This window comes from Monodelphis domestica, chromosome 4 (genome assembly GCF_027887165.1).
Source record: "Monodelphis domestica isolate mMonDom1 chromosome 4, mMonDom1.pri, whole genome shotgun sequence".
NCBI classification, from domain to species: Eukaryota; Metazoa; Chordata; class Mammalia; order Didelphimorphia; family Didelphidae; genus Monodelphis; species Monodelphis domestica.
In genome coordinates this window covers 345,060,951-345,076,999 of record NC_077230.1, presented here as the reverse complement: position 1 = coordinate 345,076,999, position 16,049 = coordinate 345,060,951, and the positions used below count along the sequence as shown (strand labels likewise).

Here is a 16,049-nt window from a genome sequence, read left to right as displayed (position 1 = left end):
GTTCCACAAACAAAACATTCCCATCTATCAGTTTCTGGGCATTTTCTCTGACTGCCCTCCAGGCCTGGAACATTCTTCCTTCCTCCACTCTGACTATTGACCTTGCTGGATTCCTTTAAGTCCCAATTAAAATCCCACCTTCAACAGAAAGCCTTCCTTAACTCCTCAAAATTCTACTGCCTTCCCTCTGTTAATTATTTCCTATTTATCCTGTATATGTGATCCTTTTATAGATGATACATAATTATGTGTATATATTATGTGTACATATAATTACACATGTGTATATGTTGTATGTATGTACATACATGCATACATCTATATAAATTTGCTTATTTTCCCCCCATTAAACTATAAACACCTTGAAGGCAGGAAACTGTCTTTTGCCCCCTTTTTTTTTATCAAACCAGGCACTTGGACCAGTGCTTGACACACTGTAAGTGCTTAATAAATGTTTCTTGATTTACAGACTCTCCAGTCTTCTTTCACCTCAGCTACCCCCATGTACAGTGTGATCTAGTGACATGGATGTCCCAGCCATTCTTTACACAAGATACCCCCCTCTGCGCCCTCTCATACACACTGTACATCTTCACTGGCTGCCCACCACCATTCCTAGAAACCTTTCCTTCCCCATCCTCACCTCCTGGCTTTCCTGGCTTCAGGTCTCAGCTAAAAGTCCCACCTTCTAGAAGAAGCCTTTCCTGATCCTCCTCCTGAGATTACCCCCATTCTGGCCTGTCTGTATCTTGTTTGTACAGAGAGTGGGGCCTGGGGTTTGTGGGTTTGATTTATTTTACTTTTCTTTGAATCCCTCTGTCTTAGTACAGTGCCTGATATCTATTAGGAGCCTAATAAATGTGCATGGATTGGAGTTGCCACTTCCTGACCATGTAACCTACCTCTTCGAGCTTTGGTTTCCTCATCTGTAAAATGGATATATTAGTAAGTTCTTTTTATTTCAAAGCATTATGGCATAAAGGGAAGAGCCCTGGATTGGACATCAGGAAACCAGCTACAATATTTATTAACAGCCTGATTTGGGGAGACCCTCTTCATCCTTAAAGTGGAGATAATAATCTTTGCATTGTCTGCTTCAGAGGACTGCTGGGGGCAAGCACATTTATCACCTTTGTAGCACTCAAGAAATGTGGGTTAACCATTTATAATAATAGCATTATTTACATTAATAATATACTCGTTACTGCCCAGGGTCTTCATAAGGATAAAATGGGATAATGGACTTTGTGAGAGTATTTTGTTATTAGAGCTTTTAATCCCTTCCCTTCTTAACCTTTGCTTTTTCTAGACGGAATAGGCTTGGCCTTTTTTTTTTAACACGCTTATTATTGCAGCAAACATTTTTTGAAGCCCGGCTATGGCCAAGACCTGTTCTGGGCCATCTCCCACGCTCTTTCTTTCTTTCTCTCTTGCTTTAGTGGGGGCCTCAGGAGTCCCTGATGGAAGCCACGTTACCCGGATTCCGCACCATGAACCCCTGCCCCGTGTGGGAGCAGAAGAGGAGGCAGGTCTTCCTGTTCTTCATTTGCGTTCGCAACCACGTGTCTGAGCGGCAGCAGATTTGCAGGGGGAAGAACGCGGCCCGCCTGTGCTTCGTCTCCAGCTCGGACGAGGGCCGTTCTTGGAGCCAGATCAGGGACCTGACTGAGGAGGTCATTGGGGAGGAGGTAGCGCACTGGGCTACGTTTGCTGTGGGGCCGGGCCACGGGCTCCAGCTGCAGTCCGGGAGGCTGGTCATCCCGGCCTACGCCTATCGCTTCAACCGCATGGTGCGCTGCCTGGGGCACCCTCTCTGGGGTAGGGCCCGGCCGCACTCCCTGATGTTTTACAGCGATGACTTGGGTGCCACCTGGGAACACGGGCAGCTCCTGCAGTCCGGCCAGACCATAGAGTGTGAGGTGGCAGAAGTGATGAATCCCGACGGCTGCCCCATGTTATACTGCAGCGCCCGGACCCCTGGGAGATACCGGGCGGAAGCACTCAGTGCAGACCAGGGGGAACACTTTGGGAAGGTTTCCTTGTGCTGCGAGCTGCGGGAGCCCCGCCACGGTTGTCAGGGAAGCGTGGTGAGCTTCCAGAGCAAGACATGCCTTCCGGTAGAAGTAGCCCCCAATGGGGAGAACGTCTCCTCGGGCCAGCCCCCGACTCTGCCCGGCACTCCCCCAGAGGGGCAGGATGGCGGCAAGCCCCCGGCCTCGTGGCTCCTTTATTCACACCCCACGAGCAGTAAACGGAGGCTCAACCTGGGCATCTATCTGAACCGAGCTCCCCTGGAAGCCGTTTGCTGGTCCCAGCCCTGGATCCTCCACAAGGGCCCCAGCGGCTACTCCGACTTGGCTGTCCTTGAAGAGGGCTTGTTTGGCTGCTTGTTTGAGTGCGGAGAGAAACACGAAACCGAGCAGATCACCTTCCAGCTGTTCACGGACCAGGAGCTCCTCAAGCACATTTCGGAAGACCGTTCAGGCTTGGACAGTGTCAGCAACTGGAGTGGAGACTAGCTTTAGCCGCCACTTCCTGGGTGAGAGCTAGGGAGACCCCAGCTGCCTGGCTCGCCTGCAGGGCGATGAGGGCAAGTCACAGTACAGGCCAGCCCTTCTCTATTGCCAAAACGTTTGCAAAGCGTTCTATAGATATTATCTCATTTGACCCTTCCAACAGGCTCACCCAGTAGCTGCTGCTGTTGTTACTCCCATTTTACAGGTGAAGACACTGAGGCAAACAGGGAGAATTAGAGGTAACTAACTGTTCAATGAATTCAGTGGATAATTGAAACCCATATCTCTTCCCACTCTCTCTTTGCCCCAGCCTTGGTTCCTTTTGCTCTTGATCCTCTTCCATCTCTTGTTCAAGAGGCAGAAGGGACCGGTTGGCATTTTGCCGAGGAAAGAATGCCCATTGGAAGTCAGGACTCCCAAGGCTGGGCCTTGCTCAGAGGCTTGTCAGTGTTTTTCTTCTCTCCGAGCCTCGGGGTCCTGGAGAGTTAAGAAGGATAGACAGGAGCAAACACTGATTGTTTGGGAAGAAAAGCAATGAGCAAGTTGGAACAGATGCTTCCTCCCCTCACCTATGCTGGGAGATGCAAGGGACCTGGGCAGACCTCTTACATCTTCAGCATGTAGAGACAGAAGGACCCGAGTTAAGTTAGCAAGTATTTCTATACCGGGTGCAGAGGGCTGCAGGGTGGCAGCTGGGTGGCTCAGTGGATATAGAGCTAAGCCTAGAGATGGGAGGTCCTGAGTTCAAATGTGGTCTCAGATACTTCCTAGTGATCCTGGGCAAGTCACTCAACCCCCTCCGCCTAGCCCTTCCACTCTTCTGCCTTGGGACCAGTAGAGTACTGATTAATTCTAGGGGGAAAGGTATGGGTTTAAAAAAAAAGTAATGGTTACAAAGAAACATAAACACAATTCCTGCCCTCAGGTAGCTCACAGTGTGATGGAGAGAAGACATGCAGATAACTTTGGCCCAATAGCTCTATGCAGGATGGACTGAAGAGAATCACCGAAGGAAGGTTCTAGGATTAAGGAGTCTGGGAAAGGCTTTTTGCAGAAGGCAGGGTTTTCATTGAGACTTGGAGAAAGATGGTGACAGAAGGAAGGAGGGAGAGAATTCCAAGCATGAGGGACAATCAGGGACAGGGAGACAGAGTCCAGGGGTGGAATATTTCATGCAAATAACAGAAGGGAGGCAAGTATCCCTGGATTGTAGAGTATATGGAGGGAGAAGAAGGTGTAAGAAGATTGGAAAGAGGTAGGAGCAGCTAGGTAGCTAAGCCAATAGAGGGCCAGGTCTAGAGATGGAAGGTCCTGGGTTCGTATCTGGCCTCAGGTACCCCTTGGTTGTGTGACCCTGGGCAAGTCATTTAACCCTCATTGCCTAGCCCATATCACTCTTTTGCCTTGGAACCAGTACTTAGTATTGATTCTAAGGCAGGAGGTAAGAGTTTTTAAAAAGCTAGAATATGAAAAGCCTTAAAATCCAATGTATTTTATATTTAATCCTAGAGATCATAGGAAACTAGATGGAGCTAGGTGGCACAGTGGATAAAGTGCTGGGCCTGAAGTCAGGAAGACTCATTTTTCTGAGTTCAAATCTGGCCTCAGACACTTATTAATTGTGCGATCCCTGGGCAAGTCACTTCACCCTGTTGGCCTCAGTTTCCTCATCTGTAAAGATGAGTTGGAGAAGCAAATGGCAAACTAGTACCTTTGCCAAGAAAACCCCAAATGGGGTCATGAGAAGTTGGCCATGACTAAACAACAGATAAAAGACTTCATCACGTACTGAAAAGGAAGGAAGATTAAATGAGAAAATATCCTCTTTGAGAAAGTCTCTAAATAATAATGGTGGAATAGCTGATACTTACATGGTGCTGCAAAGTATGCCTATAGGTACTTTTTGTTCATTTTTTCCAGATATCAGTAAGCTAGGGAGGACAAGTGTCATGTTTGACAAATGAGGAGACTGAGGTTCAAAGAAAGGAAATGACTTATCTAAGGCTTTACCACTAGGAAGCATATCCAAGACTGGCACTGACACCTTTTTAATCTAAGTCTGCACCCCTTTTTTACTATACCACAATATCTCTTGACTCTGTTAGGGGCCAAGTGGACAATCACCCCAAGGAACACACGGAGACAATGCAATTCAGGCAAGGGGAAGTTTATTACTAGCATGCTAGGGGAAGCTCAGCAAGTGAGTTCCGAAGAAGCCGAGTCAGAGTGGAGTTTATATTGGTTAAAGCAGTCATAGTTGAGTTACTTGATGGGGAATGACAATATTTTTAGAATATTCTGTTAATGATTTTGGCTAGGTTGACAATACAAATGGGTGATTAGCATAACAAGTGGGTGATATTTGGACAGACATGAAAGGTGGAATATTGTTGGCATACCCAGGGGCTAGGTGGGTGACTGTTGGCATACCCAAGGGCCCTGTTCTGTCATCCCACACATACCAGAGTGGAGGTTGGTTGGTTTTTTTACTGCATAACAACTCATTGCCCAAGTCCTTAGCCATTTCCCAATCTCACAATAACCCCAGAAGGACAAAACAAAGGTATGTAGGGAAAGAATCATCGTCTACACATGGGCAAGGTCATATGACTAAGAGATTTCAGAACTAGGGTATGAGCCCAGATCCATTCCCAGTGTAATGAACGGCTATAGTTAGCCCTTCTAGATCCTTGTGGGCATGGCCGACTGCTCTGGGCTCCTGTCTAGCCCTGTTGTAGTTTCCGTGGCTTTATGGTCCTTGCTCCATGATTTAGTGACGTTCCTAGCTGTTCCTTGTACCTGGCATCACTGAATCTCTTGCCGGGATCCCAGCTTGGATGTGTTTATTTCTTGGCACCTCACACTCACATAGCCCATGTAGACAAATCACTTCAGCTCCAGATGTATACACCACCCCCGCCATGGCAATCCGACTGGACCATCTGTGCCCCAGCCTTACCAGTAGGTCTTAAGAGAGGTCTAGATCTGGTTTGATGGGGATACGACTGGGGATGCAGGCTCTAAACGATCACCCTGGTGCAAATATCAATAATTTGGAAATAGGTTTTGATCAATGACACATGTAGAACCCAGTGGAATTGTGCATTGGCTACGGGAGCGGGAACGGTATGAGGGGAGGGAAAGAACATGAATCATGTAACCATGGAAAAATATTCTAAATTAATTAAAGCAATTAAAAAAAAAAAGATAGGTGTAGATCAGACCTTATTTTAGGAGTATACAGCCCTTCAAAAACCAGTCCTTGCCCCCAAAACATCTCCCTCCTTACCTAGTCTCTGGCTTAAAATTCTACCATGAGAGATCAGTCAGTCAGCAAACTTATATGAAGTGCTTACCCTGTACCAAGTACTATCCTAAAATAAAAATGCAGACAAACACAGCAGTTCTGGCTCTCAAGAAGCTGATGTGCTTTCCTTCTGGTCGGGAAGGCTTTCATCTTCCCGAGGGCCTTGTTACAATATAGCAGACCCTCAGAGAAATGATATACTTTTTCTTTATGGGCTTTTTTCCCCTTTGGTGTCAGAAGTAGGTGTGGAAACCCCTTTTCCTGCTTCAGATTTGCACCAGCTGCCTTGAGCACTAAGAGATTAAGGGATTTCAGCCAGCCAGTACACATTAGAAGTGATTTTCCTGACCAAGGCCAGCTTTCTAACCACCTGACTACACTGCCCACAAAGAGAATCTTTTACAACGTCTACTTGAGTTGTGGCCATTTCTAACAGAATGCCATCCTGACCCCTCAGACTCACTTTACCCAACATAGAACTTGTCATTGACCCCCAAATCTTCCAGATCTCCCAGTATTTGCTGATGGCATCACCAACCTTGGAAACCTAAGGGTTGCTTGTGATTCTTAACCTGTTCCCAAACCCATACATTTAATTTTTTGCTTCTAAACCTTCATCCTCTTCTGTGGTGTCTCTCACTTCCAAGACCCTTGGCTTGGAGCCAGAAAAACCTGAGTTCCAATCTGGCCTCAGACATTTTACAGGCTGTATTATCCTGGGCAAGAGACTTTAACCTCTTTGCCACAGTTTCCCTCTTTTGTAAAATTGGGCTAATAATGACCCCTTCCTTACATGGTTTTTTGTGACGATCAGTGACATAATATTTGTATAGCACTTAGCACAATGCCTGGCACATAGTAGGCACTTAAACGCTTGTTAACTGGCTGACATTCCAGCAAGAAGGGTAGAACTGAAGGAGCTGCATGTGCCTTGTCCAAAGAAAGCCTCTCCACAGAGGCTGATTGCTCTTCCTTCTGCTGCCCTGGACTGAAAAACGTGATGCCCGAGGCCCCAGGACCTCCCTTATTTCATCCTTTTGTGCCAGGAACCTTGTCCTAGGCTTCTCTTGTGTGAGTTCAAGTGTGCTGTAATAAAGAAATTGAGCTTTAAACTTTATCAGATCATTTGAGTCATTTTTGAAGATGTTTGCCATAGTATCTCAAGAAAAGGACAAGATGCTACCAGAATAATTACTAAAATGTATGGCCCTGACCACATCATTCTCTAACATTCTCTGTGGCTCCTTACCACCTAGAGAATAAATGTGTCTTCGCCTGGTGGTCTGGCTCCAATTCATTTTCCATCCAATTTCACGTTCAGCCACTTCATCTGCTCTTTTCATTCAGATAATCTCCAATTCGATTCTGCCTTTTCTGCTTCTCTGTATTCATGCCAACTCTCCTGCTTCCTCCTTGTCCATTAAAAAACCCTTTTCCTTTAGAATCCAACTAAGAGATCACCTTCCCCATGGAGCCTTCACTTCACTTTCAGTCTCCAGCTGAAAGGGATTTCTCCCTTTGCTTATTTTCTTAGAGCATCTTCTCAGACCCTGCCCTTTACCTCTTGAACATTCTAGAGTATGTTGTAGTTAATTGGTTTTATGTCAGCTTTTTGTTAGATTATAAACTCCTTGGGGTCAGAACTGCATCACTTTTCCATTTTTATTTACTTGACTCTGATGATGCAACCTTATGTATAACAGCATTTTTTTTAACCAATCACATGTAATACATTTACACATACGTTTTTTGAAGTTCTATGGTCCAAATTGTTTCCTTCCCGCCTCCCTTCTGGAGCTGGCAAGCAATTCGATCTGACAGCATTCTTGTCCAATAGCATTGAGCAGAGATTGAAGATATTTTAGGAAGAAAGGTGGCAACTGGCCAAAATTCCTAGGTGACTATGGGCAGGCAGGAATGTATAACAGAAAGACTGGGCACCATCCTAGTCAATTAGATGTGGAAGGGACCTTAGGAATGTGGTCCAACTTCCTTATTTTATAGATGAGGAAAGACCAGTTTAGTTTGTGCCTCTCCTATTTAAGTTCTTGATTATAGGATATAGAAATGGAGTGAACCTTTGATTTCATTGATGGAGGGACCTCCTGGATGAGGAAATTCCTTCTAACACTGCAGATTGACTTCTTTCACATTGAGATGGGAAAGTTACTTGTCCAAGTCACCCAGTCAATTTGCATCCAAAACAAGACCTGTAACCCAGAAAACTGCCTTCCTGAATCTAAGGCCAAGCCATCATTCTGCTGTTCTCTGTTCTGTTGTGTATTATGATTGCATATACAACAATGTATACATCAAAAATCTGGGAACAGAACCCGGGTCTTCTGTCTTCTAGTCCAGAGACCTTTCACTATAAAGGATGTCCCAAAAGTCTTTAGTGCAATTTAAAGACTTTAAGTTTAAAACTACATAAAGACTTTGGCCACACCCTATACTAGATTGCTTAAAGAAAAACAAAACCTTAACTTTTCTCTTTGTATTAAGTCTAAAACAGAAGAGCATTGAGGACTAGGCAATTGGGGTTAAGAGTCTTGGCTAGGGTCACACAGAACATTTCAGAGGCCTTATTTGAATGTAGGTTCTCCCAATTCCAGGCCTGCTGCTCTATCCACTGAGGCACCTAACTGTTCCTAGACTGCCTTTTAAGTCAAGTAACTTAAAAGCTCTCAAAATCTAGTCCAATCAAGAGAAAACTAATCCATGTAGGGTCAGTTTATACTCTTGCCTCCCTTTGGAATCCTAGATGTTGGCTTAGAAAACTTTCAAGTGTGGTGTCCAAATTTATCGCACATCAGAATGTTATAGAGAAAGGCCTGTGCTTGCACTGATTGCAAGGATTTTGAGTTTTGACTGATCTAGACCCTCTCTAGTCCACCGTGGGAATTGGGCATTTCCACACTATAAGAGGGTGAAAAGGCTCCCACCAAAACTCGAGCTGATCTACCCTCCCCGACTCCACCTACAGAGCCAGAGTCAGAGCCAGCATGGGCTAGAATCAGTGAGTGAGCAAGGGGCACCTCTAGGTCCTTTCTAACCCTAATCCTAACCCTAAATACGTTTCTAACCCTAACCCTAAATTCATTTCTAACCCTAAACCCTAACTCTATCTCCATCCCATCCCCAAACAGTTTGATATTTCATTGTCTTGAAATTATTAGATTAATTGGTAGCAATTAATTAATTGATTAAAAACTCAAAGTCCCAAATCAATGTCTAGGCTATGCCATCCCCTTTCCCTCTATTTAATTGAAAATCTGTTACCCTAAAAAAAGAACTACATTTCCCAGGAGCTCACTGACTTCCTGTCATTATGTACTTCCCATAGACAGGGGATATTAGATGGGGATGTGGAGGGTCCCGCCCTCTTTGGCATCTTGGCTCAATGGTGGTGAGTGGGATTTTCAACAGGCTGATCAGCCATGGGCATATGGTCTTTTATTTTGTATCCCTCTTATTCTTTTATTCCTAATGATCATTAATAAATCCCTTAAGATATAATATTTTATTATTTGATATTAATTTTAATTTTTACATCTATGGCAAACAGAAGTTGGAAAAAATTCTCAATCTTTTTAAGATAACCTAGATAAAAAAAAAAAATTATCTCCTGCCAAGGCTTTTTGCCCACCCCATCCACCCACCCTCACAAACTCCAAACTCTCTTTGTAGCTATTGCCTTTTTTCCCCTACTTTTTGCCCTGTTGTTCTCCCTACTGGCCAGGTCATTTTTAACAAGGGAACTCTTGGTGAAGAGGAGATAAGTCACTTCTCTCGCCCCTCTGCTTGAGCCCATGTTAATCAGTTCCTCACTGCTGCCTCTGGCATTGCTGCCCCTGATTCTGCTTGCTCCGGCTCCTGATCTTCTTGATCCCGGTTGCTCTTCCTCCTGCTCTGGCCCTAGCTCCAGTCCCAGCTGGTCCCAGACTGTTGGTGTATCTTTGGAACTCACAAACTTGGAGCCACTCTCTGGGCAACTGGTAAAAACCAGGGTGTATTTTCCTTAGGCAACGATTCGCCTCCTAACTTCCTCTCCATGTGGATGGGGAAACAAACTGCTCCCTAGCATTTTACCTCAGGGGGAAATGAGAAGGGAAGAAGGAAGTTACTCTTCTAAAAAAGAAGTAAATAACAAGCATGGTGCATTCTATGAAAGAGCAGTGCATTACCTATCTCAAACAGCTTCTACCATTCATGAGTGCACTGATCCTTTCACTTATCTTACCTGAGATTCAGGGGAGAAATTCATCTCCCTACAACTCTTTGCCATTTGGGCCTGCCCAGTCTCTAAGATTCATCCAATTTCAGATTCCTTCACACTTTGCTCAGCAAGGAGTTCTCTCTTGCTATGGGAGATCCAAGCATTCTGACAAAAGTACTCTGAATGGATAGAGAAAGGAATTTTAAAGAGACTGGGGGTGAAAATTTTAAACCTTTTTGGACTCTATTTTTTTTTAATGAAAGTCTCTGTATTTTATTGTATTTTGCTGACTGTTTTATTTAAGATTTAATTTTGTTGTTTTAAGTTCATATGTTAATATATCCAATACTATTCTGTTACACTGAATCATTTTAATCTACTGTGTTTTAACTACTGTTATATTTTGTTACCTTTCCCCAATGGCTACTGAACAAAATATTGTAAAAGCCCCCCCAATTTTTTTCCATTTGTTAATTGTCACATAGATGATGAATGGACTCAACCTGGCTAATGTTAAATTTTTATTGGTTGGACTGGATATATTTAATATGTGGTCTCCAGGAATTTAATTTCTAAAATCCCAAAATGAATGACTAAACTAAGTGGAATTTATGGTAGTTTATTTACAATAGAGAGAAAATATTAAGGGAGTGAGAAAAGGGTAGAGAAGGAGAGAGCTCTGGCATCCTCAGAGCCAGGTAGAAATTCTAAGGTCCTAATCAGGGAAAGGGAGTTTCAAGATGATGGGCCTTTCTTGGAGGTTCTCACCTCCAGAAAGGCAGGGAAACTAAGTCAGCCTTTCATTCACCAACGGTGACCATCTAAAAGGAAAGTAGTCTGAGGTCTGTAAGGATAATTTTAGTGTTTTGTCTTAAAATCTAAGTAAGTGGTAGCCTTGGGAAATCCCCAAATATGAAAATACCCAAGTCAGCTGGGATTTATGGAGATTTTAATTAATAAAGAAAGAAGGAATTAAGGGAAGGGGGAGAGAGAGGGGGGGAGTCAGTCTTATTACTTATTATTATTAAGGGAGAGCAAGTCAGTCTTATTACTCACCCCAAGACTGTCTCCAAGCAAGCTCCAGTCCTCTACTGAATCTCCTGAACTCCAATTAGCCTGAACTGACTTCTTACCCTTCCTTTTAAAGAAACTTTTCTCCTAAATTTTCACATCTACCAATCACAGTAGACGCTTTTTTCCAGGACTGCCCATTCTTAGTTTTCACCACTCTTTAGTTCACGCCTTCTCTGGTTAGATTATATTTTCTGAGTATTTCATACCTCTTTGTTAAGCTTGTCTTTTGTAAGTTACTTGACCTTTTTGTGACTAATTTAACCTTTACAGGTACTTAACACCTTTTTGTATTAGATCTAAAAATAGACCTATCTTAAGGTTCTAGTTTCACAGTAAGGCATGAGTTAGGACTTTCATTGTTCAATTAGGAGTTTATAACTTTATCTTCCCCTAAGGCACTGTCTGAGTATGGTGGCATAATTTAAAAGTTTCCAATACATTCCTGATTCTTGTTAGACCAAGTATCTCCATTGTTACAATAAGGGGATAGTTTAAATCAAATCTTCTAAAGTACAGTCTGAGCAGTTTTTAAGATTCACAGGTCTCATGCATGAGCTCCTCCAGGGGTCCAGTTCCACAGCCAAGTTCAAGTATCCATCTTCCAGTCTCTCCTCCAAGTCATTCTTCTTTCCTCTATCACGAATCTCGAATACTCAAATATCACAAATCTCGAATTTCTTCAAATGATCCTTCTGGCTTCTGTGGTCCTCTTTTTAAAGATCTTTTCTCTAGTGTCACCTCCCCTAAATTTCACATCTACCAATCACAGTAGACACTCCTCTCCAGGAGTGCCCACTCTTTAGTTCACACCTTCTTTGATTAGATTATACCTTTTTTGGTTAGATCACACCTTTAGTAGTTTGCACCTTTAATAGTTAGTTCACCCCTTTTTGTACATTAAAATGGGTAGATCTACTTCAAATTCTGAGTTACTACCTTTTGGGCATTAAAATCTTAAAATAGATTGTGGATTACAATTCAATCTTCCCAATAAAGGAAGAGCTAAGTACCTTCATTGTTACAATCAGGGGAGAGTCAAATTCAATCTTCACACTATCAACCTTTGAAGAATTTAATGAGCTAAATATCTAAAATTGATTTTTAAGGGTTCTTCAGACATGATAGTTAGTTTTTTTTCCAACAACTCTGATTGATCATTTTGCCTGCCTCTGAATTATTTGTAACAAGAGATAAAGAGTCCATTTTAGTAGTTGAAGTGAAGCACTATTTTAATCCCCACCCACCTCTGCATCTGTAAAAATGTGAATGGATAGGGCATAACAGTCTCATACCAAAGGAACTGGGAAGTTGATCCCAGGACATGGTATCCCTGGATGGCTCCCAAGAGGGAGCATCTCTCATTTGTAACTCCTCAGATTACTTTACCCTTACACCAGAATGATCTAGATTCTTGGTGACATTTTTAAACCCAAAGTCAACAGTACAGAGGTTTGGTTTTTTTCTAAACTCCTCTCCTATATTTTGTAATGATGGCAGTATTAAAAAAAAATCTCAGCCAAGGTTGAAACATTGCTACACCTGAAAAACTTGTGACAAGTACCCATTAGTGCCAGAGCCATCATACCCCAACCGTTTGACAAGGTCACAGTACAAGGAAGGAAGGTCAGCAAAGCAGACCCCAGAATGAGGGCTCCCTGCTGATCCCCATTTGTGACTTTTTTCCCACTAATGGACTTGTTACGATTATTATTCCCTCCCCAATACAGGAGAAATAACATGAGAGCAAATACTTATAGGATCAATAAATATATACCCTACTTTAAGCCCCCTAGGTTATTACCCCCAAAAGATTGCAATTACAGAATAAAAGCCCAAAGATTACTGCAGATGACCCCTCTTTTCTCAAGCACAAAGGCCCTACAATAAACACCAACTGAAAGGTTGAGTACTGTAATGAATCTTGTCCTATAGTTACCACACTCGAATGAATTTGTTGGAACAGAAGCCAAGCAGCATCGCTAGGCATTTCAAAGAAACACAAGAAAAACAGAATTTGTAAATTGAGGAAAACACCAAAATTGGTCTGCCTAAAATCCTCATACCTAGATATGAATATGTTTTTTTGTTCATCACCCAAGCAATTATGATGGATAGTGAAAATTGAGCAAAAGCACAATGATCCTCAGCAGGTCAAGGGGTACTAACCTACAAATGGCTTTATTCACATTAATCATATCTATCACAGAGTGTTGTAGAAATCTAGTAAATGATCACAGAATTCTTTGTTGTAGTAACATCACAAGAGTGTTGTTTAGGTGATTCGATAATATTCAATCAAACTGTAGAATGTCACATACATAGTGAATTGATTATGTGTGTGTGTACCAAAAACCTATATAATAAAAAGAAATAACAAAATACCATGGTACTATGGCAGAGCACTGTGTGTGATGCCTGTGTATGTGGGCTGAATGCATGGTGTATCACATCTCATTTATCTGACTGTGAAATCATACTTGGGCAGACAGACCCTGGTCCTCAGAGAGGCCGCTGGACAGACCTCTGGACATTAGTTTTAAATGTAACACAGCAGACTCATGTGAATCCTGATGATAATGAGTTTGTTTGCTATTGTAATTAAATGGGCTATTTTAACTTTAGGAATTTTAATACTTTTTGAATGTTCATTCCTGTTGCACTACTGTTCTTTATTTTAAAAACTGTTACTTTGTGAAAATTACTTGCACTCACATAGAGTGGATCATGACTAAGTTTGAAGAGGAATGGATCTCATTTTTGGGTGAGAAACCTTTGTACTCTACCTTTTCTTAGCTGACACAGTATGTCAATGATTGTAAGCTATATATTTTTGATTTTTAAAACTTTTATTATTGTTTTTGCTTGCATGTAGTCTTATTTTTCTCTCCTTTTTGTATTTGAAGCACATGTCAACAGTATTGAGAAGATTTTTCTTAAACTTTTTTGATTTTGCATTAATATAAGTTAAAATATATATTTGCTATAATATTAATGCACACCCCAAAGCTTTAGACTACGAAAACCTGACATTTATTGATAAATGTTTGGGACTGTGATTAACGATTGTGTCTGATTCTAGGAGAAGGGAACAAAAGAGCCATTATACAGTGCCAAGAAGCACAAGGTCAAGGAGACCAACCAATCCCAGTGGAGTTGATGAAAATTTGCAGTGCCAAGAGGCACAAGGTCAAAAAGGACCAAACCAGTCCAAGTAGGATTGATGAACTTCTAAGCCAATATGAAAGGACTTGTACCTAGTGTGAGACTCAAGGTTGTGGAGCGTGACATATGTTAAGATGCAGGACACCTTGTATCCACACTCTTTGTGAAATACTCACAGGTACTGGCTTCCCCTATCCCTGAGAGGGAAGGTAAATCAGACCAGGGGATTACACTTCTCTATCACACAAAAATCTAGTCCTTTTTTCTCTCTTATAGTATGGCAACTTCTTGACTGCAAAAGGGTAAGTGAACTATTACTGCATTTGTCCTACAGACTTGTGGGATAGAAATTACTTTAATTGGACCCTGATTCAAGGACCTGTTATAGGTTTATTTTCCTTTACTTACATTTTTTCACATTAGACTTTGATAGTTTATATTTCATCCAGAAGTTATATTTTCTCTTTTATTTGGATTTTTTTGATGTTTTTGATTTCTCTTGCCAATTGATTCATACACCCCATAACTCAGCCATTCATCACTAAGTGATCCCTGTGTTTTTCAACACCCTCATCAGGGGAGAATGTATTATTATTCTAAATTTTAAAGTTTAAATTCTTTTTGAGAGTAATTTTAGGTTAAGAAACATGCTACCTCTCCAAATCCAGAAAATGAACTCTTTGGAGAAGGCACCATGAAGATACCTCCACAGACTACATGCTGCATCAGAAGATCCAGAGTTAACTTTGGGATGTGGTGATCTGAACTGTGTGGGGTTAAATGCAATTGTTTTGTCTGTATACTCTTATGCCAAAGGGGACTTCCCCTAACTGACTTTTTGTCAATGTGCCTAGCAATCATTGGTTTTCTTCTCTTTTTCTTTTATCTCCAAATTATTGTAATTTAAAAGTGGATTATGTTTACAAGATCCATTGGAGAGATCAGTCTTCCACAGATCTTGGGGGGGGAATGTATGATTGAAAATCTGTTACCCAAAAAAGAACTATATTTCCCAGGAGCCCACGGACTTCCTGTCATTATGTAATAACTGTATAGACAGAGTATATTAGGTGGGGATGTGGAGGGTCCCACCCTCTTTGGCATCTTGGCTCAATGGTGGTGAGTGGGATTTTCAACAGGCTGATCAGCCATGGGTACATGGTCTTTATTTTGTATCCCTCTTATTCCTTTATTCCTAATGTTCATTAATAAATCCCTTAAAATGTAATATTTTCATTATTGAGATCTAATTTTAATTTTTACACCTCAAAGTGAAAAAGGAGCTTTTCTTTTCTTTTTTTTAATTGTTTAGGGTATCTGAAATCATTATGTTAAAATAAATACTGGACTTGAAACAAAGAAAAAAAAAGAAAAACAAGACTCAGTCTTCCCAGGTAAATCCCTTCTCTCTAAGACTCAACTGCATTTTCTGTAAAATGAAGAAGTTGGAGTAGATGATCCTCTTAACGTCCTTTCCAACACTGGCATTTTAGCTAACACTTTTCTGTGAGAAGATCATTTCCAGTTGTAACAGTATTTTAAAGCTCCTTCCTGCTATAACATTCAGCGTTCTAAGATCCTTCTCAACTTGACATTGTTTTACAGGGCTCTTCCAGCTTTGACATTCTGGGACATATGGCTACTTTTCATATTAGTGTCACTGATACAGAATTTAGAAACAGCCAGCCCAAGTATAGATTCTTTGATCACCAGCTGGGAAGAGAACCAGAAGTGAGAGAGTTATACTGCCCCTGCCATATCCCTCTGGGAGAGA

At 41.9% G+C, this 16,049-nt stretch overlaps 1 protein-coding gene across 4 annotated transcripts in view; it reads left to right on the top strand.

Moving 5' to 3' along the window:
* The window catches only part of NEU3 (neuraminidase 3), a 31,441-nt gene extending 15,938 nt beyond the window's left edge, over positions 1-15,503 (top strand). For all 4 annotated transcript variants that reach the window (XM_016422001.2, XM_007490979.3, XM_016422000.2 and 1 more), the window contains one exon: positions 1,440-15,503. In XM_016422001.2, the coding sequence (XP_016277487.1) occupies positions 1,461-2,519 (1,059 nt within the window). In that variant the 5' untranslated portion in view covers positions 1,440-1,460 and the 3' untranslated portion in view covers positions 2,520-15,503. The remainder of the gene's footprint in view (positions 1-1,439) is intronic.
* The last annotated feature ends 546 nt before the right edge of the window (positions 15,504-16,049 follow it).